General features: G+C 34.1%; 1 protein-coding gene across 2 annotated transcripts in view; it reads right to left on the bottom strand.

Moving 5' to 3' along the window:
• Nucleotides 1-838: 838 nt before the first annotated feature.
• BCHE (butyrylcholinesterase) overlaps nt 839-25,085 on the bottom strand; it is a 91,274-nt gene continuing 67,027 nt past the window's right edge. Inside the window, exons 3-5 of one of the 2 annotated variants that reach the window (XM_054700727.1) lie at nt 12,432-12,598; nt 1,298-1,347; nt 1,169-1,206 (exon numbers count right to left, since the gene is read on the bottom strand). In XM_054700727.1, coding sequence (XP_054556702.1) covers nt 1,322-1,347; nt 12,432-12,598 — 193 coding nt within the window. In that variant the 3' untranslated portion in view covers nt 1,169-1,206; nt 1,298-1,321. Of the gene's footprint in view, nt 1,207-1,297; nt 1,348-12,431; nt 12,599-25,085 lie in introns of both variants that reach the window. The other variant, XM_037525769.2, reaches the window with a different exon arrangement.

Genomic DNA, 25,085 nt, shown 5'->3' with positions numbered 1-25,085 from the left:
ATCCACTTGGAAACCTGGGGAATGCAAGACTGCAAGTGGTAGCCTTAGAGGCCAGCAGCAGAAGGGCAGAAATAAAAGCCTGATTTAACTCCATTTCCCCTACATATATTTTCAATGTACAGAACAGAAGTAATCATGTTATTTTCATTTTATCACTTGGTAGCAAGATTTTATTGTATCACAAGGGGTTTCCAAGTGACTTCACCTGTTATTTTACAATTCCATCTTCCTTTATACAAAGAAAGAAAGGGTCAAACATTTCCTGTGTGTGCTTTAATATCTCACATTGATATTAAATTCATAAATCAATAAGAGGAAATTTTGTAAATTATAATATACAGTGTTTCAAGAGCTAATTCATTTTCAAAATAGACTTTTAAAAGTGGCAATGAAATCAATGAAATACATATGCAACTAAAAATACAATGTAGATACATTTTAGGAGAAATGATTACTTAAAGTTATTCAGGAAGGGCCTCCCCGGTGGTGCAGCGGTTGAGCGCTGGGTTGCGAAGCTGCCCGCGGCCTCTGCGACGCCGGTTCGATCCCCGGCTGCTTCCCGGCCACCAGAGGAGGGTCCCGCATGGCGCGCAGACCTCTCCTGCCGCCCGCTGCTCCCCTCAGCAGTGTACTTCGGTCCTTCTGCCTGCTCTGCTCCCCGCTCTGGCTCTGGTGAATTCTCTCACCCTCCCGCGCTTCTGACTGTACCCAGTGCATGTATAAACAAAGAAAGAAAGAAAGAAAGAAAGAAAACATGCCTCTATAAAAAAAAAAAAAATTAAAAAAAAAAATAAATAAAGTTATTCAGGAAAGAGAAAGTGCGAAGCTGTAAAGTACATAATATACATATAATTAATTGTCAAACATTGGTTGTGAAACATAATCAAATATGTTCTAGTCATTTGGGTTTTGAAATGTTATGGACAATACCAAACGAAAGATGTAAATAATCGGTATAATCCTCGTGGCATCTTTGTTTCTGCTATACAATAATTTTCTTACTAGGTGTGTAAAAGAGCCGATTATATTTTTTGCCTTTATCTAAGGAAAATGAACATTGTACAAAGGGTGAACCTATTAATTAGAGACCTGCACAACTTTCTTTCTTGCTAGCATAATCGTTAAATTGATTTTTCCAATCCATCATGTAATTGTTCCAGCGATGGAATCCTGCTTTCCACTCTCGTTCTGCTTCATCAGTATTTCCTATAAAACATGGGATAGATTGTATTAATCTAGATTTTAAACTCTTCTTATATCAATTGAAAAAATAATTTTGATTACAGATGCCATTTACCTCAAATACACTGCACATCAATTTTTAATTTTTATCAGTTCTCTCATTACCTAAAAATATTTTAATAAAAAAGTTTACACATTATAAGAAAATGCAAAAAATTTACACATGTGCAATATATAAAATGCAAAAATGAAACAACATAAATGCAAAAATAAATATATGTATATTGTCAAAATATGTTAATTACATATTTGCTTTGTTTTCTAACAAAATATAGATTATTATTATCTTTTCTGACCCCATTTATAACAAAGGTATTATTTAATGCATCTAGTTTACATACATAATTTACAGCAGAGTATTTTACTTGGAAAAATACCTATATGTGGGCCTCCCCGGTGCTGCAGCGGTTGAGCGCTGGGCTGCGAGGCTGCCCGCAGCCTCTGCAGAGCCAGTTCGATCCCAGTCCGCCTGCAAGGGTCCCACATGGCATGCAGACCTCTCCTGCCACGCCCACCACTCCCCTCAGCAGTGTACTTAGGTCCTTCTGCCTGCTCTGCTCCCAGCTCTGGCTCTGGTGAATTCTGTCACCCTCCCGCACTTGACTGTACCCAGTGCTTGCATAAATAAATAAATAAACAAATAAATAAATAAATAAATAAATCTTTAAAAAAATTAAAAAAAGAAAAAAAATATATATGTAAATACTAATTAATGCATAAGATAACTTGTTAATTGGCATCTTGTATAGGTTTGTATTTATGTAACAGGGTGGCTTCCAGGATAAGGGGATATTTCAGGTCCTCTGCCCCACCCAAGGAAGGGCGGAGCTAAGCAGGGAGAAAAAGCAAGCAGGAGGGGAGGAGACTGGAGGAAAAAAGCAAGAATGAAGGGGAGCCAGGAGACCTGGAGGAGGCACATGGAATATAAACATACATGAACAACCTGTGCGTGCTTCTTGGTTCAGGACTGGTTAAACCAGATGTGGGTGTGAGGCCTGTGGGGAGGTTAACAATGACAGCTTTTATCTTGATATTGCTCCTTTTGTCCTAGATGCCTTGGTTCCCTTTTGCCCCTTTTCTGTGGATCCCCACCAGGTGTTTTAGACCATGGCAGACTTTTGGGCCTTGCTTTGGGCCAAATCTGTTTGGCTGGCCATTTACCAATGAGGGGATGGGTAACTTTGGGTGCTTGATTTGGAAACTTTGTTCTTCCCTTTTTCTGTATTACACACTAATGCCGGCGTGTGTAACAACTGCCGCCGCTTTATCACGAGTTCTTGTCTCGTGAAACCGTAGAAAGGAATTCACAGACCCTTTGAAGTAAGTAAGCAGAGAGAGACAAATCTTGTCTTTAAAAGAAGAGTTATTTAGGAAGAAAAGAGACAAAGAAGAAAGACTCCCAAGTATAAAGTACCTGGGAAGGGCCAAGATGAGCCGGTACAGGATATTACCTTGGCAATATATATTTTCTCTCCCCAATTATGTTCAAATTTCACTCTCTCTCCCTGATTGGTTAACTCCCAGAGGGTCTCACACTTACTAAGTGGGGAAGTTTCACATTCCTTATCTAACAGCTTTCTCTTTCCCCATTTGTTGCATCTTTATCTGTATGGCCCAGTCCTCTGGATGGGCATCCCTGCTTTGAAGTTAAACAGCTGCCCTTCTAAGTTGTCCATAAATTAAACCACTCTCCATTTCTCCAATCTCTGCCTCCCTTTACCACCTGAAGGAAACCAGGACTAGCATTAACAATGTTGTCCTTGGTCCTGGGATGTTTGTTTTTCCTAGTGGAATTGGTTACTTTCCCTTGGTTGTCCTTATCTCTGAAGCCTCCCTAAATTCTTCAAAGGTCCCCTTCTGCACTGTCCCTAAAACTGCCTAATAACCGTAGCTTGCCTGTGTCTCAACACCAATGTTTTTAAAGTTCCTTTCCAGGGCCTCCCCTGGTGGCGCAGGGTTGAGCACTGGGCTGCAAAGCTGACCACAGCCTCTGCAGCGCTGGCTCGATCCCCTGCCTCCAGCGAGGGTCCCACATGGCGCGACAGGCCTCACCTGCTGCACCCACTGCTCCCCTCAGCAGTGTATTTCATCCGTCTGCCTGTTCTGATCCCCGCTCTGGCTCTGGTGAATTCTCTCACCATCCCACGCTTCTGACTGTACCCAGTGCTTGTATAAATAAATAAATAAATATAAAAAAAAAAAGAAAAAAGGTTCCTTTCCATTAAGGGTCTCATGCACAGGATGATGTTTTGTCTTAATGCGGCAGAAGGCAAAACCTATTTAGAACCGTCGGGATTGGGGGTTCTGGTATGCCCTTTTCCCTACCCTATAAAATTTATACTGTTTCAAAATAATTTAATTTCAAATAATGCTTATTCATTTAAAGCAATTTACTAAGGCTATTATATGAAAAGAGTTTATTAAATTCTTTGCAAATTAGAATGACTGTAACAACCTTTGCTTTCCAGCATTTTACAGAGTTTATGTTTCACAGAAGAGTGTTTAATCCAGAAATAATGTGAAGCAATGAACTAGAAAGGCATATGTGTTATAAGAAACATGAAATCTTGATTTATTAGGAAGCATACTACATTAAACACAGTAAAGATTGGAAACAATGGCAATTCTTAATTAAAAGTCTTTAAAATAATGCTCAAACATTGTAGATTCCCTAGTTTGTAATCTCAACCAAGTGAAAGATTTTAACTGAATTTAAAATTGTTAAATACTTCAACGTATATTTTGCATGAATTCACAGGTCCTTCTGAAAGATACCTGTACTAAAATATATCTGCACATGCTCACTGGTGTCTGAATTCCTTCAAGTCTACTGAGGAGAGTAATATTAATCATTATTACTGAGTGTAAATATTCTTTATGAGAAAGATATAAGGAATAAAAGAGGAAAAGAAACTGAAAAGTTGGCAATAAATTTAAACATCAAATAGTGAGCAGAACCTATCAGTTACTGGAGTTATGCTTTTTTTTATGATTTATTTATTTCTGCAAACAAGAACTGGGGTGTACGCTACAGGTGTGGGGGAGTTAGAGGTTTCACCAGAAAGAGTGAAGAGCTGAAAAGGCAAATCTACTGAAATACACTTCCGAGGGGAGCAGCGGGCAAGACAGGAGATGTCTGCTGGGTCATGTGGGTTATTAGCTCCCTGGCCAGCCTGGGATCCAGCTGCAGTGGCTGGCTGTAGCTTGAGAGTACTGTCTTTAACTCCTGCACCACCAGTGAGGTCCTGGAGTTATGCTTTTTTCAAATAATTTATTTGGACCTTAGAACCATTTTTAGAAGAAGGGACACTGATTTGTAGAAAGAGTTTTTTTTTTTGATAACTAATATTTTCTATTCATCTTTATATTTACTCTTCCAGTAGCAATATTTTTTTGCCTTGAGCTCTGCGAACATAATAAAAAAAAAAAAAGATTACTGAACTATATGATGCTCTAATTTATTGTATGAAAAAAAAAAGGTGTGAATCAGGCCACTGATATTCTCAAGATTTTATGTAAAGGGTACTAATAATGTTTATACTCAATAATGTTTATACTCTATTAGAGTTATATGAAAATGTATCTTTTTTTCTGAAAGATTTATTTTATGTATATAAAAGCTAGGCCAGAAGTACAAGGGGTGGGGGTGTTGGGAGTATTCACTGGAGACAGAATGGGGAGCAAAACAGTTGGATTGACTTAAATACACTGCTGAGGGGAGCAGTGCAAGAGACAAGAGAAGTCTGCTGTGCTGTGTGGGTTAGCTCCCTGGTCAGGGATAGAACTCATGCTGCATGGGACGGCTATAACTTGATAGTGCTGAGACTTCACCACTTGCATCACCAGGAAGGTCCAAAAATGTATGTTTTTCATTAATTTTATTAATAATGGAATGCATGCCAACTGTCCTCACCTTAAAAATTCAATTGCACTGCATTGAAGAACTATATGTGAATTAGCACAGAAAAAAAGTAACAGCAAAAAGCAAATATGTAGCACAAATATAAATTTAGAAAAATAATGACACACTATAAATAGTAGGCATGGTAAAAATAAAAGCCAAAAATTTAATTGGTAAATAGGTTTAAAAATCCTCAATATTGATAAAACTTATAATTATGATTTTTTCCTAAAAACAAGCACATAAATTATATTAAAATATTACTCAAATTATAAAGATACATTCAGAGAACACATTTATTGCTTCAGATCTTAACTCATTTTTAAAATAAAAATAGATCAGTAAGTAATAAATAAGGTCATTAAAAAACCCTGTCATGTAGCTAGTAATACTTTAGACAATTTTAAAATATTTAACCTTAATGGAAGATATTTTATCTTTGATAAAGAAAAATTTTTCAAAAGATTTGTTGTATTAACCCACATACCCAAATAAAATCATTAAATTTGAATTTATAGAACAGAAAACTGTATAATATATTTTTAAAAGTAATATTTATGTCAAATTTTAAAATGATTAAATAAACATGTAAGTTAAAGTTTGTATAATAATTGTGATAGTTTTTTTTAGCATTTAAAACAAGCATCTAACAGTAGATAGATAAAAAATGGCATGGAAAAGCAAACTTGCAAGTTAGAAAAACAAAAACAAGGTATGTGATTTTATGGGACACTTTCAAATTTGCATTTAGAGGCAAATTTTAGTGTTAAATGCATTCATGTTGATAGAAAAAATAAATTTTAGAATAATTTAAAAATGATAAATAAAAGAAGACAGCATATTCCTGACACAAGAAAGCAAACAAATATTAAATGCAAATTTGGATTTGAAAAGTTTGCAATAGAAACAATTTTAGTGTTAAATACTTATACAGAGAAACAAAATGCAATTTTTGAGTCATTTTTAAAGGATAAAGTAAAAATATAAATATGATACATATAAATGCAATAAATATAAGGGAAGTTAGCATATTCTTAATATAACCAAACTGACAGACAAAACAGCTGTTTGAATAAAGGGTACTTCCTTGGAAATGAAGATTATGTCGATATGATATAATAGAAATTTGGACACAAGGTAGAAAAACTCTTACAACAACAAAAACTAGTAAATATATAAATCAATTACGAGGGCAGGTCATTTCTCATTTAAAAATTAAATGACTTTACTTTAAATAAACTTTACTAAATGACTTTACTTAAAATAAAATTTAAATCCTTTACTATCACAGACAAACTTAATCTCATATCCCTGCTTATGAGTTTTTTCTACTTTGCCTTCGTGTTCAAACTCAAAGCAGGTATCTTTTCCTCTCCACAGTGCTGTGTACCATGCCTCTTTTATTTCCCTGTATGTTAGCAGACCTTATCCTATGTAGCTAACCTTTTGAAACTCTAACTTCTAGCACAGCTCCTGGCACAGGGTAGCAGAGAATGGACTTGTAAATATTAATAAAATTAATTGATTAAAAAAATGGAAGAGAAAATTCATATTTCTACCAGGACTCTTGTTGTACATTTGATGACATATTTCTAAAAACCTTTTTCATAGATTACATTTTTAACTACCTTAGGAAAAATAATCTGCTTAAAATAAATATCCAGTTGCTTAGATGTTTTCTTCCTGTTTTATAAATATTTTCCTGGGTAAATGATGTTATGATATTTCTGTTTTATTTTGATTTATAAATATTTCACAGCTTTATTTTATTAAATTTTCAAAATATCGGTTTTAAAAACTTACCCCTATAGAAAGATCTTATTCATGTTGGCTTTAAGCGAAAACATTAAGTGATATTTTTTGGGAATTTTAAAAATATATATAAATTTTGTATTATATATTCAATTATATTTTGTAGTCTGCATGAAAATAAATTGTTTTAAAAATGTAAAGAATCAATATCTAGGTATATATGAATACATTTAAATCCTGAAAATTATTTTTTCTAAAAATATATTGCCTAATGGAAGAGTAGTAAATATCAAAATCATATCCCATACACAGAAAATATCAATAATTTCAATAATATATAGATTACTTAGTTTAACTTATCTCCTATCATCTTGGTTAATCCTTAAAAAAGGATAGGTCATTATATTTGGCTAACAATTTTAGTATACATTTTTATGGCATATTAATAGTAGTTAAGTTAATATGAGGTACTAAATATAAATATGAATAATTCAATACACATATACTTTTATACATATGATATATTAATTTCATGATATTTATTGAGATATTATTGACATACACTATTGTACATTAGAAATATTTAATAGATGTATGTATTGCCAAATTATTAGCTAATATCTGTAAGCTCACAGTTACAAATTTTTTCTTGTGATGAGAACATATAATTACTATTATTCAGCTTCTTATGCAATATATTAAATCAATGCATTTTTAACTACAGTTTGCCTAAGTGAGTTAAACACTTTAAACTTATTTCATGGTGCACAAATTATTTTAGATAATATACGGAGACAGTCTACTTTGCATGTGTGTGGTTTTTAGGGAAATACAAAAGAATGGAATGTTCTATGTTTGATGATTCACAGGGAAAAGAGGAAGGACTAGCTATGGAAGACGATACATGACGCAAATAATGAGTCCAACGGGAATAAATAAACTAAGTGAGTAGAGATTTGGCTTTCTATAGGATAAAGGATGGGAGTGTAAGAGATATGATGCAGGAAAAAGCATGGTGAATTTCAGGAAGGGAAAAAATAGTGCTGATGACTGGAATAGTGAGAATTAGGAGAAGTGAAGTCAAAATGAAATCAAGGTCAAAGGGTGAGGTATTAGTACAAGATATTAAGAGCTTTGTAGGTAATTCTGAAGATGTGAGCTTTTTTTCAAGAGATGGGTGGAAACCAATTTGAGATCTTGAGAATTTGAGAAGCACTGAGTTTTCAAAAATATTCTCTGGCTACCTGGTCTGAAATTTTTCTGGAAAGAAATATTAATAGTAATTTAATATAGTGTTCCCTTCTGCAGCATGGCTAAAAACTGTTTTTTTCAACTTCAGCTTATATAACAATCATGTTAATCATTAGAATCTCTTTCCCCTACAGTCTTACTTCATACTGAGTGAAGTAGAAGTGATTGGAATTATTTCCGATATTTCATCTGATGTGAAGTAGGGTTTTCAGAATGGAGAGTATGAGGGAGAAATATTAAAGCTGATGGGTATATGATGCATATATCGATAAAAATTGATCACAAAAGAACAAACAATCCAAATAAGAACACATTAGAACCAGGAGGAATTGAGAAAAGTCTTTCAGATTTACAGTGCTCTAATTTTGTGCAAGAAAACCTGACATTAGTTTATTCTTTCATTTTGAGGCTAAGAGATAATTTACATTTTAATGTCAGTTTCACAGCTGTTTAGTAGGTCAAGTGACTTGCCATGATTTGGAAGTTTTCACAGCTATTAGTTTGGCAAGATCCTATTCTTCATCAATTATACACCACTGGTTGAATCCATGGTGTACTAGTCATGTGTTCCTCAACAACACTGGAAAATATGCACTGCAGTTTAGAGCTAAGTTAAAGTTGGGAAACATGACATTTTCTTCACTTCTGTCTTTAAAACTAAAATGTGGCTATCTATTTATAATTGTGATTTATTGACCTATTTCTTTTGTAGTTAACACAGTACTGCAGTATGAAATAAAGACCATCAGTAAAGGTTTTTGAATGACATGGGTTGAAATTCCAGCTTGACAATTTATATTAGTGACATACAATAAACTATTTTCTTTTCAAATTATTTTCCAACTGTAAATGGGGTTAATAATCTCTATTTTTCAGTACTACTAAAAAAGATAAATGGACTGGTGTTTACATTATGAAATCAAGCCCTATACACCTATTGGGAGTTCCACTAATGAATTTACTTACCTATTTACAAGAATTTATTGCTTACTTTGTTCTTTATTGAATTCATACACAGGCATCAATAAAAGAGTAGTTCATAAACATAAATGACAGTTTTTCAGGATTTTTATGATATTTGTTTTTCATATATTGTATCATTTGAGGAAAAAAGTAGTCAAAGCTTTGTTCAGTATGGAAAGAGTAATCAGAATAAAGCTTATTTATTTATTTTGGTCTTGTCAGTTAAAAAAGAGTGGATAGTTTTGTTCTTTCTTTTTTTTTTTTCCCCAACCATAGTTGAATCTATTTAGTCAAGCCTGAGAAACTAAGAGAGAGCACAGGAAACACAATTCAAGTCAAGTTGATAATGTAGGTAAAATTAGAAGAGATTAAATTGATATTGAGTTGTGCTGAGCATCATATTAAAACAACATATTTTATGTACTTGGGCAATCTTTTCTGTCTCTTTTATTGCTTATTTCCCTGTTTGTTGACCAGCTATTAGGGGGTGCATAATTCTTTACATAGTAGTTCACAAACTGAGAAGTTTTCATGTCAAAATTTTAAGCGTGTGGTAAATGCTTTGTGAAGACTTTGTGTCTTTTTAAAGTGATTATCGCTTGACCAATACCTTTTGTTTGTTTTATTTTGCTTTTAAAGAGGACTAGAATATTCAGGCATATTAAAATCATAAAATCAGTTGTATTTTTCCCCGCCAAACCAATGTTCCATTTTATCAGCTTTGATTACCAGTCTTGCTGATTAGCAAATAGCACTAAATCATTCTCCTAAGTGACCAATCCATATCTAAGTTTGTAAAGTTTTATGTGATCTTTTCTAGTTTTGGCTACCAATAATGTTTAATGATTTATTCAAAGGTCAAAAGAGAAATGATTAAAACAAATGTTTTACTTTATTGGGAAGATGTGAAGGTCACAGATTTTTTTCCCTTTAAATATATTTACTCTGTCTTTTAGTGAAAATAAAATATTATGTCATTGATAATGAATTTGTCATTTTTCTTATGTTTATATTTCTGTTTTGATGTCATTATGAGATACTGAGCTTATATTCTTAGTATTAAATCTGAATTTTAGAACATTCAAAATAAACATAATACCTTTCATTTTTTGTAGGTGTATGTATGAACAACATAAATGTGTGCTGAAATATAGTCTGACAGTTAAGTGCCGGATTTATGTGTTAGAACAAGTCTTATGGAACATTTTATTTTAGAGCTCATTGCTCAAATGCAAAATACTGCTTAATGGTTTGGATTTCCATCTTGAGTGAGACAAACACTTTCTTTTAAGAAATACAACTAGTAGTTACTCTTTGAAATCTCTTTTTATTTGTAGCTCTTCCTTCATAAAAATCTCAGCCCAGGTCATCTGAATAACACCACTTTTCAAGTCACTGAAATCTTTTGCAGTTATAGACTTGAAAAGTATAAGGTAGTAAGAAAATGTGTTCTTAATATTGTTAGTCCCCCTACACTATTTATTTGTGAAACTTAAAAATGAATAATTCAAATGGGTTATTTGTTCAAATGGAATTTTTCATTAGTTATGGATAAATTTTCTGAAAAAAATGGTGCTAAACTAAAAATTATATTTCCAAGACATATGAAACTATAGCATAGAATGGAAATATACCAAAGTAAAGTATGATATGTCCATAGAGCTCATTGTTTTGATAAAACTAGAAAGTGATTTGCATTGCATAGGAAGGACTAGCAGCTAGCCCCAAACTTATACTTTTACTGTTTATTCATCCTGCTATATGGTCTTTGAGTATTTAGAGGTACAGATTTTGAAGTACAGCTTCAAAAACTGCTCCTATCAGATTTTTTACCAACAACTAAATTACAATATTCCACATGCACTTGAACTAGACCAACTCAGTTTGGTTTAAAATAAATTAGTCTTTTAAAATAATCACACATTCCTCTTACTTTCTCTATAACTATGACCCTCTCATTTAAAAATATTTTAAGTAAAGATCAATATTGTGCAGTCTGTGATACTTAAATGGTCCCTCTGTTTGTCTTTTGGCAGAAAAAACACATTACCTCATTGTTATTCACACCCAGAGGACACAAGGGCAGCAATGTAGCTCTGCCAAGGGATGCAGAAGCCCATCTCTGGACATATATTATGTCACAGAACATTTGGTAATACACAGAGCACTGTTATATCAGAAACATCTCCAAAGCAGATGGAGAACATAATTAAAAAATTTTGGTGAGTAATATCTGATAATCAAAATGTGTATTAAACAATCAAATATAGCTCAGAGATGACCATTCTTGCTTGAAATCAAAATCCTAAACTCTTAGCAACAAAATAAAAATAACCACTATATTCTGACACCTAATACATAGTAGCCTGAAAATTATAGTGTTATAGTGAACAGAATGATAAAATCCAAATGATCTGGTCAGACTGTTTCTTATGATTGAAAGTCATGTAACTTTTTTTTTATATTATTTATACAAAAACTGGGGCACAGGCCAGAGGTGCGGGAGGGTGAGAGGATTCACCAGAGACAGGGCAGGGGGCAGAACAGGCGGATCAACTGAAATACATTGCTGAGGGGAGCAGTGGGCAAGACAGGAGAGGTCTGTCACGCCATATGGGTATCTCCATGACTGCCAGGAATCAAACCTGCACTGCAGAGGCTGCAAACAGCCTCACATTGCTGTGCTCAACACCTTGCACCACCCAGGAGGTCCAAATGCCATGCACTTTTATATGAGAAATAAAAATATGGAATTAGATTTGAGGAGTCACATGGATCATGAAGAGTTAGGCATTTTAAAACAAGTGATTTTTCTCAGAGAAGATGTGATCATTAGAGCTGATCATTTAAATTTAATCAATCAACTATTATCTTATTAGTACTTTAAAATAATATAGTAATCTGGAACAGGTTACTTAGTATTGATTACATAAGCTCAAACAATCACTTTCTGAAAGTTAGCTAAATTATTTTTATTGTTTCATGCAATATAATGCCTGTTCTTATATAATATTTCCATACTCAAAATATTGAGAATTTTTTTTTTTAATATGTAAGTTCTGCTGGTATTTTCCTCCTTAGAAACCAAGGGTTCTAGTATTTAAAAATACATGAGTTTTCTTGCTCATATCATTCATTTTCAAAACCTATCTAACTTTATTGGAAGAAATTTGTTAAAAAATAACATACTAATTTAAATTCATTAATTATATAGTCACAAATACAAATTTTAACATCATCTTCATGTCTTGGATGTCTACATTTCCCTCAATTTACATAATCCACAATCAACTGACTAAGCTATAACTAAAAAGTCACATACCTGTTATTTCTAGCACTTTGGGAAAAAACAGTGTCCAGAATCGGCATTGTTGACGACGTAATTTTGTGTGTACTCCTGGTGATTCTGCATTCAAGGTTAAATATTTTTGTTCACTGCTGTTGAAGACGGGCCATCTTGATTTATTGCTCTGGGTCCCATCCGGATTTCTAATAAATAAACAAACAAACAAACAAATATAGTAAAATTTTGTGATTTTTGTTTAATCAGTATTACACATATGATCTATTAATAAGAGATTTTAAAAATTAGAAAATACGGATGTGTTTTGATGCTGTCAAACCTAGGTTTTCAGAACCTAGAAGCTCTAGAGCTGTTATTAAAAATTACAGAAATTAAATTTTAAAGAGCATGCATTTCTGTTTAACATACAGAAAGGGGGAAAATAATTTATATCAATAACGCTTATGTTTTCTTTAATTCAAACATGCTCAAAGGGGCAATGCTTCTTCTATTTCATCTTCTTCCATTATCCCAAACTGAATCTTTTTACAATGAACATTGGACAATATATCTTGCATCAATATCATTCTATTTTTTTTCCTTATCATTAACACCTGAGTTTGGGATTGATTATACATCTATTTATTATTAAATTCTCATTAATCTAGAAACAACTTTGAATCTCTAAGTTGATCTTACATTCCTTAATATCTGCACATTGTTTAAAACTTTATCAGTAATTCCCAGTAGATTCAGATAAAACTGAATGAACATGGCTCCACATATTGTCATATTAATTTTCAGATACATTTTATAAGCCAACTAACAAGGATTAAGGAAATTTCCTTACTGAGTCTCTATTTTATTTCATATTCCCTCCTTTAACCTAGCTACTAATTCTACTTAGAAATCCTTCACCCCCCCAAAAAGTTCGCACTCAAAATTCTTCATCATTTGGGTAATTTCTATGTATTAACTCAGTAGCAGCAGAACTACAAGATTTTTTTTACTCAAAACTTGTGGACTCAGTAGAATTTGGAAAGAGAAGCAAGCATTCTTCCAACCTGGTTACAGGAGCAGAGTTGTATCAAGAACTCATATTCAACAAACAACAAAAAATCATATGTTATGATCAAAACATATATTTGAGCAGGAATTTAAGCACAGATATCTTTCTGAGCAACTAGTCTTTTGTTTTGGAATTCCATGACTTAATAGGAATTATTAATAGCCAGAGTTATTCAACCTATATCGTAACAAGATTGAAACCCCCTGCTTTAGAGTATTATTTGAGAGAAGTCATGAAGAAAATTTCTCCAGATCACAGATGGAACACTTGTCTAGGTGAATTATATAGTCTTTTTCCTTTCTCTTAACACATTAGAAAATAACAATTGCAGCTGCCAGAGGCTGGATATTAAACCATGAGAACCATTGGTCTGATTCAGTACAACAATTCTTATATTACTAAAATGCCCGCTTTCCTTCCAATTCCACTCTAATTAACTTATGGCACCATTTTAACTGCACATTCATTCATGGCTTCTGTAAATGGTGACTTAAACAGAGCTGACTTGTACTTGAGTTCAAGAGCAAGACACTAATGGCACTGCCAGTTTCATTTAACAAACTTTGTGCTATGAAATAACTCATGACATTCCAAATTGTAATTCAGAAGTAATAAAATGTCTTTGCCTATGGAAGCAGATATAGTTTTCAAAAAGTGATTGAAATAGTTATTGAAGAGATGGTGCATTTTACACTATAACTTGAAGAAATCTCCAAATAATTTAAAACTTAAGAGATATAATCTCTCCTATATGTATCATTTACAAACTTTGTGATATACAACATGATCTGCACATAAATATTTCTGAAATACTACTTAATTTTAACATATAAAGTAAAATAAGATGCACTTAAACATCTTGACATTATGTTTTTTTCAAAAATAGTCTGTCTTATGTCACAAAATATGATTTCAAAGTACTAATACCAAAAAAAAAATCCATAAAATAGGAAGATTTTTGCTCTAATTTTAGCGTTAAATTATTTTCTACTTTTAGTGTTAACTTCTACAGAAGTTAACTGTTTTTTAAGATTTATTTTATTTATTTATACATTCACCAGAGACCGAGTGGGGAATAGAACAGTGGATCTACTGAAATACATTGCTAAGGGGAGCAGCTGGCGAGACAGGAGTGGTCTGCTGTACCATGAGGGTCAACTCCCTGGCTGGGGCTTGAACTCATGTTGCAGTGTCTGACAATAGCTTGGCAGCACTGAGCCTTTGACCCCTGCACCACCAGAGAGGCCCCAGAAGTTATCTTATGGTCATTCATTAATCTTTTTTTTTAAAATATTTATTTATTTATTTATACAAGAACCAGGGTACAGGCCAGATGCAAGGGAGGGTGAGAGGATTCACCAGAGACAGGGCGGGGAACAGAACAGCCAGGCTGACTAAATACACTGCTGAGGGGAGCAGTGGGCGTGACAGGAGAGGTCTGTGCGCCATGTGGGACCCTTGCCGGCCGGCCGGGATAGAACCGGTGCTGCAGAGGCTGAGGACAGCTTCACAGTGTGGCTCTCAACCACCTGTGCCACCAGGGGAGGCCCCATTCATTAATCTTTGACTCCTATGTATATTGAAAAGTTTAAGAAACAATTTGTTTAGGCAAATATAAAAAAGAGAGTATTTTATTTCTTTGTGTTTTTTTTTTTTTTAAGATTTATTTATTCATGCATACAAGAACCATGGTAGAGGCCAGAGGCACAGGAGGGTGACAGGATTCACCAGAGAAAGAGCAGGGAACAGAACAGGCAGACTGACCAAAATACACCACTGAAGGGAGCAGAAGTGATACAGGAGAGGTCTACCACACCATGTGAGTATCTCCCAGGCTGGCCTGGACTGAACCTATGTTGTAAATGTTGTACACAGCTTTGCAGTGCTGTGCTCAACTGCCTGTGCCACTAGGGGAGACTAGTTTTCTTGTGATTTTTAATCACAATTTTGCCTACTTAATCCTAACACAGATATTAAAATTATTTTTGGCTAAGGATTCAGAAACAATAATTTTTAAGTAAGATATCCAGTGATTTTTAAGTGACTATATTTCAATGTACTTTGAAATCTAGTAAAATAAAGAAACAAATAATAATTGCAAATTAAAAGGCCACTAGAAATCTTTCATGGTCATAAGAAAAGTAAGCCGGGCCTCCCCTGGTGGCGCAGGCAGTTGAGCGCAGCACTGTGATGCTGTCCGCAGCCTCTGTAGCTCCGGTTCGATCCTGGCTGGCCAGTGAGGGTCCCACATGGCGTGGCAGACCTCTCCTGTGGCGCCTGCTGCTCCCCTCAGCAGTGTATTTCGTTAGTCTGCTTGTTCTGTTTCCCCCTGTGTCTCTGGTGAATCTTCTATCTTCTCAAACTCCTGTGCATCTGGCCTGTACCCCGGGGTTCTTGTATAAATAAATAAATAAATCTAAAAAAAAAAAAAAGAAAAGTAAGCAGGTATAGTTTATATTGAATCATTTCTTAAACATGCAAATACACATGGATTCATATTCTTCATTGTCACATTTAAATAAAATTATATTTTAGTTACAAGAAGAAGGATGTTATAAGGAAATCTGAATTTAAAAACAAATGTGTTCATTCAGCACATAATTGTTGAATGTATATTATATGAAGCTTATTTTGGTCATGGATGATAAAAAACAAAATAAAAATTCCTAGTTCGTGTTTTATTCTATAAGGAAGATAGTAAACAAGACAAATAAGGGAAATATATAATGTGTTATATCTCTAGCTGCTAGAGATAATAAAATGGGTAATAAGTATAATAAAATGTTTAATAAATCTGTGTGTGTGTGTGTGTGCATATGTGTATAGGCAGTGGTGGGGGGAATTTTGAACCAAGTCCAGTAGCTTTTGTTAACAAGGTGATGATGATGACGGGTACGACTTATGTTCTTTACATGACTGAATGGGCTGCTCACACTGATATTCTTAGGGTAGAAAATGGTTAACCAGAAATATCAATCATTTGATTACAGTATTAGGACTTTGTGTCAAATACTATCAATCTGGCCTCCAGGAATTGGAGGTGGGGTGGGGCTGAAGATTGAGTTTAACCACATGGCAAATGATTTCATCTATTTTACATATATAATAAAATTGTAATATAAATTCTGGACCTCAGACACAGGAGAGATTCCATGATTGGCAACACACAGTTAACATATTGCCACAATGGGGCCTCCCCAGTGGCACAGTGGATTAAGCATTGCGCTGTGAAGCTGTCCACAGACTCTGCAGTGTGGGTTCAATTCCCAGCCAGCCAAGGAGAGTCCCACATGGCGTGGCAAACCTCTACTGTCTCTCCAGCTGCTCCCTTCAGCAGTGTACTTCGTTTAATTTGCATGTTCTGCTTTCCCCTGTCTCTGGTGAATCCTCTCACCCTCCCGCCTCTGGCCTGTACCCCAGTTCTTATATAAAAAATAAATTTAAAAAAATAATAAAAAAACATATTGCCACAATAGATGGCTGAAGACAATGCATCCTGAGAACAAAGACTCTGCATTTGGAACCCTATCAGTCTCAAATCATGCTCTCTCTCTACTTTGAATCTTTCTCTTATATACATATACAGACACACAAACATAAACACACACACATATACATATACACACATATATATTTACTATATTAAGGCCATAATTTTAATTGTAGTACTTTCTTGACTACTGTGAGTTGTTCTAGTGAATTATCAAACTGACAATAACACATTTAAAAAGTGAGATGCATATGTCCAATGACCTTAGATAAATTTGAAACAAATGAGTAAAAATAAAGAGATATTCAGGGCCTCCCTGGTGGTGCAGCTTGTTGAGCTCGGCACTGTGAAGCTGTCGCAGGCTCTGCAGCATGGGTTTGATTCCGAGCGGGCCAGGGAGTACACACATGACACAGCAGACCTCTCCTGTCTTGCCCGCTGCTCCCCTCAGCAGTGTATTTCAGTCAGTCTGCCTGTTCTGTTCCCCACTCTGACTCTGGTGAATCCTCTCACCCTCCCACACATCTGGCCTGTACCCTGGTTCTTGTATAAATAAAATAAATAAATCTTAAAAAAAAAACTGACCAAATAAGATCCCTTAAAGTTAATTAGCTGTAACATTTACTAATAGTTATATAACTTATTAAATTAATTTATTACCCCTGAATTATATTAAAGTTGTTATATTAATTTATGAATGAATTATCAATAAGTCACTGTAGTGCCGGGAAGGCACAGAGCAGGGTCTCCATGATTCCAGCAGACCAGATGGGTAAAGCAGAGTCCTGGAGCCCTCAGTGGCTTTCTCAGGCTTTTGCTGAGCTTTTACATGTAGTGCAACAACCAGGCACATGGCAGGCAAGGGTGTGGGGGGTCGGGGAGGAGGCCCACGAGGCCTCCCAAGTCTTCACTCTCTCAATACTCCAGCCATGACCCAGAGAAGTAAACAACACAACTTACAACAATGTAACAAATGCAGGTGCCCCTTCAGGCAGGCAATCCTAACAGTGGAGGGCAGAAAAGCCTGAAAATCTTTTACCCTACAGTCACTCATACTGATTCCCTTGTAATCCACATAGCTATATCTTATGTTGATTTATGAGCTTTATGAATCTTCAGATACTGAACTTTATAATTTTCTGCAAGATTCCAAGATGAGTCTTTAAAGACAAATAAAATGATTAAAACACTTTTTCTTTGTACTTACACATGCACATTTCCATTAATATGATTTCTGACTTCTGTGTATATAGTGTGGACATTACATATACAAATATATATATATACTATTTCTGTGTCAGTGTTCTGCAATTGAATGCTAGGATAACAAAACAATTAGACACATATAAATTAAATAAGATTTTAATCCATGTAAAAATAGTGTAAGTCACTGAAGGAGTGTAAAATTATATAAAAAACCATATTTTGAGTTTCATAGCAAATCATGTTTATTTTTTCAATAATTGATTGTTGAAATGAGAACTAAGTGATTAGCTTTGAGAATTTTGAATGTATTTGAGAATAATTCAACATTAGTTATAAAATATGAATTTTAATGTATTTGAAGAAATTCATTTTATTTTCATGTATAAATATGAAAAAAGTCATTATTATTACTTTTTCAAAGATAAAAACTCAAAAATTCACATTGACTTTTCAAGTTCCCTAAATAATAATAGATTTGACTTCAAAATCTTACATCAGTTATGAATAGCTACAATGTGCGAGATTCTCTTAAGCTTTTTCCAAATTGAATGTACTTTTTCCAAGCTCATTTACATCCTTTATCTAGACTCAATATAGTTAGAAATGTTTTTATGAAAAATAAGTTTTTTATGACTATACTATTTTCACTCTAGATGTAATAGGAGAAAGATATTATTTACTAAACAGTATGGATGTGTTATAATTTAATTATGTATAGAAAATTTTCATAAGTGTATCCTTTGCAACTCAGATTATATGTAATGAAAATATCAAAATCTAGTTCACTTTTGTTATTTGGTTCTTCTCATATCCTGATATTTCCATCACAAATTGTGAAAAGATGGAAGTAACATGTGAAGCACAATTCCCCAGTTTCATTAGTTTACTAAGTTTCCCTTTTGCTTCAACAGGTTTAATTTTCTAGGCAGAAGTCCAAATACCTAGAGAGACACGACTATATTTGTAAATCATGGACATTTTCAATGATTCAGAAATTTTCCACCAATGATTTAATGGAACTAAATATAGTGCCCAATGAGAGTTCATGGTCAAGTTGGTCTTTACATGTTTTTGTTATTTTATTATTCTTAACTAGTTGATACAGATACATTCTCAATTTCACAGGGGACATGTAATACATATTTTTATGAGACAAATTATAAAAGGGAAAAGAAGGAAAAAGAAGAAAAGATAAGAATAACAATGGAAATTTATGATCCAATGTATGATCCAATAACCAAATTTGATTAAATGACAAAATACATCCAAATCTTCTAGGGAAGAAAAAAAGAAAAGCAGGAAGATTTTTTTTGCCCAGCATTAATATAAAGGGACATAATGCATTTCAATTAAATAAATACCATTACGAAAATGGGCTATAATTATCTGTACATTATTTTCTGACTTTAAGAATAATTAGCAACTGTAGTTACTGTAGATATTGGGAATAGTGGACGAGGTTTCAGTACAAGCAATAAGCAAAGACCAATCGTGAAATAATATATCTAGACATGAACTATGAAAATGGATGCCTGGTAAATAAGAAACTACATATAAGGCAAAGACTTCTTGAGTGTTCCTTCATGTCAGGAAATGAAGTGTTCCTTCATTTTTATGTTTTTTTTTTTTTTAATTGAGAGCACCTAACAAGGATCTTTGTACCCATTATCAATCTTTGCTATTGAAATCAATCACAATTTAAAAAACAATAAAAATATGTCTTACACATAGGAAATGCTGTTGATGCTGATTTTGCCTTCTCCACATATTCACAAGTAAATTACAAAAGAACTAGGTCAATAGACCTGAAATATATAAAGACTTATTTGTTTAGGCATACAAGAACTGGGGTGCAGGCCAGAAGGGGTGGGGGAGTGAGAGGATTCACCAGAGACAGATCAGGGAGCAGAACAGTCCCTTTGACTGAAATGCACTGCTGAGGGGAGCAGCAGGTGAGAGAAGAGAAGTCTGCAGTGCCATGTGGGTCAGCTCCCTGACAAGGGATCAGAATCATATTGCAGTGGCTGGTGATAGCTTGATAGCACTGTGTCTTTAAACCCTGCATCACCAGGGAGGCCCCTAGCCCTGAAATATAAATAGATGACTTCCATATACATCATGAGCAATGGTGAGGTGGGAAATAATAGGAAAAAATATATATAATTTAACTGTGTTTTCTGGATACTAGGACATTAAAACCCCAAAGGCAGAGGTGCAGCTGCTGTTTTGAGCCCCTGTGCTGTTTATTCAAGGACATACATACATCCACATTGGTGCTTGGAAACCTAGCACTTCACTGAAAAAGGGGATGCACAGAGTTATGTCCAGGACATAGTGTACACAACTGAGAACTGTAATTGTGATTACTGATTTGAACCTGAAAACCCCAAATCAGAAGAGTTGAAGCCTAAATCTACAGGGAGAGCCAGCGAGATCACCTGTTATTCTTCATAGAAGAGAAGGTTAAAAGTAGGCTGAGACTGTGATATTTTATATATCTGTCTTACATTTATCTAAGGGAAATTATCTAGATGATTAAAAGCTCTAACTAGCACAGCTTAAACATCTATGTTTTAATAACAGGATTAGATACCCCCATGTAAGACACTACATTTGAAAAACAAAGAGAATAATTCTCAGCTTGTGTCTCTCTCTCAACTGTAGTCCCCACCCAGCACTATATCTGATACTCAACAACAGCATAGAGGTTGAATATGGAACAAGACTTTGTAAAACAATATGGCTGAGTCATTTCTCTAAGAGAGGTAACGACCATGGATCCCTGCCACACAAATTGGGTATGCACCATTCCTACCAACACTCCTCACAGGAAACTTGATCCCTTGATGCTCACTGGAGGAGAATAGTTGGTACCTGTCTAACCCAGTTCCTTCCTATTAATTACACTTTATGAATTTCCCAACCATACATAAAAGTGAAAAGTATCAGGCAATGAAATGATATACAACTAATGATACTGGATAAAAAGGCTAAGTTTACACCCAGATTTTTGTAGGCGAGTTATGTAGTCAATTTATTAACATAAGGACAGGAAATTCCTCATTACAACCCATAAATACTAAAATTAAGAGACAGAAGAACACATCACAAATGCTTGAGGGGAAAAAAAAAAAAAAACAAGAAAAGACTTAATCCAAAAGAATTGCAAGATATGACTGAAAGGAGTTTTAAGGTTACAGTTAAAATTAAAATTAGACTTGCGAAATTAAGAAAAACAATGAATGGTATAAAATAGGAATATGGAAAGATTAAGAAAATATGAGATATCTACAACTAGGAATAATGTAGAAAAATACTTCATCAAAATTTAAAAATACAGTTAGGGCTTCTAAAGTAGACGAATTCAAGCAGTGTAGAGAATTAGTGGGTTTGGTAGCACAGTGGTGGAGAACATACAAATTGACCAACAAAGGGGAAATAGAATCAAACAAGTGACGAAAGAGTAAAAGATCAGTAGATCAAACTAAGGATAAACAAAATTTACATCATTAGGATCCCAGAGGATAAAAAGAAGAGAAAGATATAGAAAATTTAATTAAAGAAATAATAACAGATAATCATCTCAATCTGGGAAATTAACACAGGTTCCAATTTCATACCCAAAGGCTTCCAAACAAAGTAATACCAGATATACATAATTCGGTACATAATAAGGTAAAACTATTGAAAAACAATGACAAGGAAAAAATATTTAAAGCATCAATGGAAATAATAGTAATCTTGAAGGCAACACCAATACAACGTCCATAGACTTCTCAGTGGAAATCTTACAGGAACAAAGACAATGGCAGGAACAGTTTAAATATTCTAAGACTGTCCCGACCCACGGGATTCAGAGGCATGAAAAGAGAAGGGCTGAGGATTGAAATGAGGAGCTTGAGACAACTTGACGCTAGCGCTTCTTTATTTTTCCTTTACCTTTTCTTACTTTTACATGTTTTTCTTTTCCCTGTCTTTCTTACTTCCCTGGCCTTCTCTCTGCTCCTCTCGCAGCACTCTCCTCTCTCGTGGTTCTCCTCTTAAATCTCTTTTCTTCTCTCCTTCTCTCTCCCGTGTTCTCCTCTTATACCCTCGTAGCTCCTCCCCCTATACCTCCCAGTTTCATGTGCTTTACAGGAAAAACCTGTGGTTCTCCGAAGGCGAAACAGTAAATCGAAACCTAACTCATTGAGCACATGTGCAACATGGCGCATGCTCCAGGCGGCTCCGGACAAAGACAAACACTTCTTGCCTAGAATACACTTATACTGCAAGGTTACTGTTCAAAACAGAAGAAAAGGTATGGAATTTCATTGAAAATCAAGCAAACACTAAAATATCACATATATCAACAATAAACAGCTCATGAAAGAACTATTAAAGTTGCTATTAAAAAGCAACAATAAAAAATATGGAAATAACAGATACCAAACTATGCAATGTGGAGGAGGATTATCCAAGAAATATGAACCATCAGATGGAGTTTAAGATCAGGTGGCAAAATGTGTCACAAAACTTGTCCATGATATACTGATTTCAGCAGATCCTCCAAAAAAAGTAACAAATATGACAATGGAAATGAGAGCTAAACAAGACATAAAATTAAGATGTCCAAAACAAAACAAACTAAAAATGTAATTATGTCTGAATAATCACCGTAAATGTAAATGGCTTCAAGTCAAGAAATAAAAGGTAGTGTTTGAGTAGATTTCAAAACCATCTCTTTTTTTAAAGATTAATTTTATTTATTTATTCATATAAGAATTGGGGTGTAGGTAAGATCTGTGGGTGTGAGAGGATTCATCAGAGAGAGTGGGGAGCAGAACAGGTGGATCTAGTGAAATATACTGTTGAGGGGAATAGCAGTGACACAGAAGAGGTCTACTGGAAACTCATGCCTCAGTGTCTGGCCATAGCTTGATAGCGCTGAGACTTTAACCCCTGTGCCACCAGGAAACCCCCCCTTTTTTTAAATAAGAAACCAATGTTACTAACTGTAACATTCATAGACTTTGAGTTAAAGAGTAGAATAATATCTTATAAGCAAATGACATTCAACAATGTCAGGAACAGATATACTTATATAAAATAAAATAGATTAGCAATTAAAAAAGGTAATAAGATACTGAAATGGGCATTGAATTATGAATAAGGACCTATGATATAAAAATTAATCACATTAGTAACAATATATGTACCAAATGCTGGTGCACCGTGATACATAAACAACTATTAATAGAACTATTAGTGATAGTGCAACAGAAAACTAATACTAAGGGATTTACAACTAGATCAACAAGACAGAGAATAAATAAACAATATATTTGAACATGTAGCTAGAACAGCTAAGCTTAAAGACATCACAGAGCACTCCAATCAAACATCATTACATATATATATTTTTAAGTGCACATGAACAAATGAAACATTCAGAAGTAAACCATATGTTAGTATACAAGTCAATTTTCAATAAATAAAAAAATTAAAAATGTATATTTTCTTATGATTTTGTAAAGTTAAAAATCAATTTAAAAAAAGAAGGAAGAAACATAAACACATACAGACTACACAGTATTGACATAATAGTTATTGGATTTAAAAAAAAATGGTTATCCCAGTAGAAATAAAAATAAATAAATCCTGATCCATGGAATGCAGTAAATGCAGTCCTAAAGGGAAAGATAATTGAAAAACTGACTATCATTAAAAAGCAAAAAAAAAAAAACAAACATCTAAAGTAACTTGAAAAAAGGAATAATCTGTACCTAAAGTTAGTAGAAGGAAAGAGACAATAATAACAACAGGATGAATAATATACAAATTAATAATAAATGAACAAAACTGAATGATGTAGAATTTATAAAGAAAATAAAAGATCAATAAAACTAAGAGTTGTTTCTTAGAGAAAGTAAACAAAATTGATAGTCTATGTAGGCTATAAAAAAAAAATGAAAGTTCAAGAACTATCACAGATGACATAGGGATACAAATTCTCATCAGAGATGAACTTTTAACTATACATCAATATATTTGATAATTAATGAAATGGAAAGATTTCTATTTTACAAAGAGTAAATCAGGAAAACAAATAAATTTGACAAAACATACCAAAATTGTGAAATTGCTTAACAATCAAACATCTCTTCAAATTAAAGCCCGGGATCAGATGGTTTTACAATAGAATTCAATCATACCTTTCAAGAATTTATGCCAAGGTCCTCCCTGGGTGGCACAGTGGTTGAGCGCTGGGCTGTGAAGCTGCCCACAGCCTCTGCAGTGCTGGTTGTATTTCCGCCACCCAGCGAGGGTCCCACAAGGAGTGACAGACCTCTCCTGCTGCGCCTGCTGCTCCCCTCAGCAGTGTATTTCGTAGGTCTGCCTGTTCTGTTCCCCGCTCTGGCTCTGGTGAATTCTCTCACCCTCCCATGCTTCTGACTGTACCCAGTGCTTGTATAAATAAATAAATAAATCTTAAAAAAAAAGAATTTATGCCATTCTGCTCAAACTATTTCTAAAAATCCAAGATAGAAAGTTTCCTAATATACAATATAAAGTGAATATTACCCTCAGACTGAAACCAGAAAGCACAGCACCCATTTATGATAAAAATTTTTAAAAACAATGAAAATAGAAGGGACCTACCTTAATATAAAGTCCTCAAAATACTAAAAAATGGGCCTACAATATGATTCACTGATTCTATTCTTACGTATCTACCAAAGAACTCAAAACACTAATTCAAAAGGAAACCTGAACTCCTATGTTTATTGAAAGACTATTTACAATAGTTAAAACATGGAAACAACCTAAATGCCCCCAAACAGATGAATGGATCAAGAAGATGGGGTACATATACACAATGGAATACTATTCAGTGATCATAAAAGATAAACTCATGCCATTTTTAGCAACATGGATGAAGTCAGAA

This window comes from Talpa occidentalis, unplaced genomic scaffold, assembly GCF_014898055.3.
Source record: "Talpa occidentalis isolate TD23 unplaced genomic scaffold, MPIMG_talOcc4v2.1 talOcc4.4, whole genome shotgun sequence".
Taxonomy (NCBI): Eukaryota; Metazoa; Chordata; class Mammalia; order Eulipotyphla; family Talpidae; genus Talpa; species Talpa occidentalis.
This window is presented reverse-complemented; position numbering and strand designations above follow the sequence as displayed.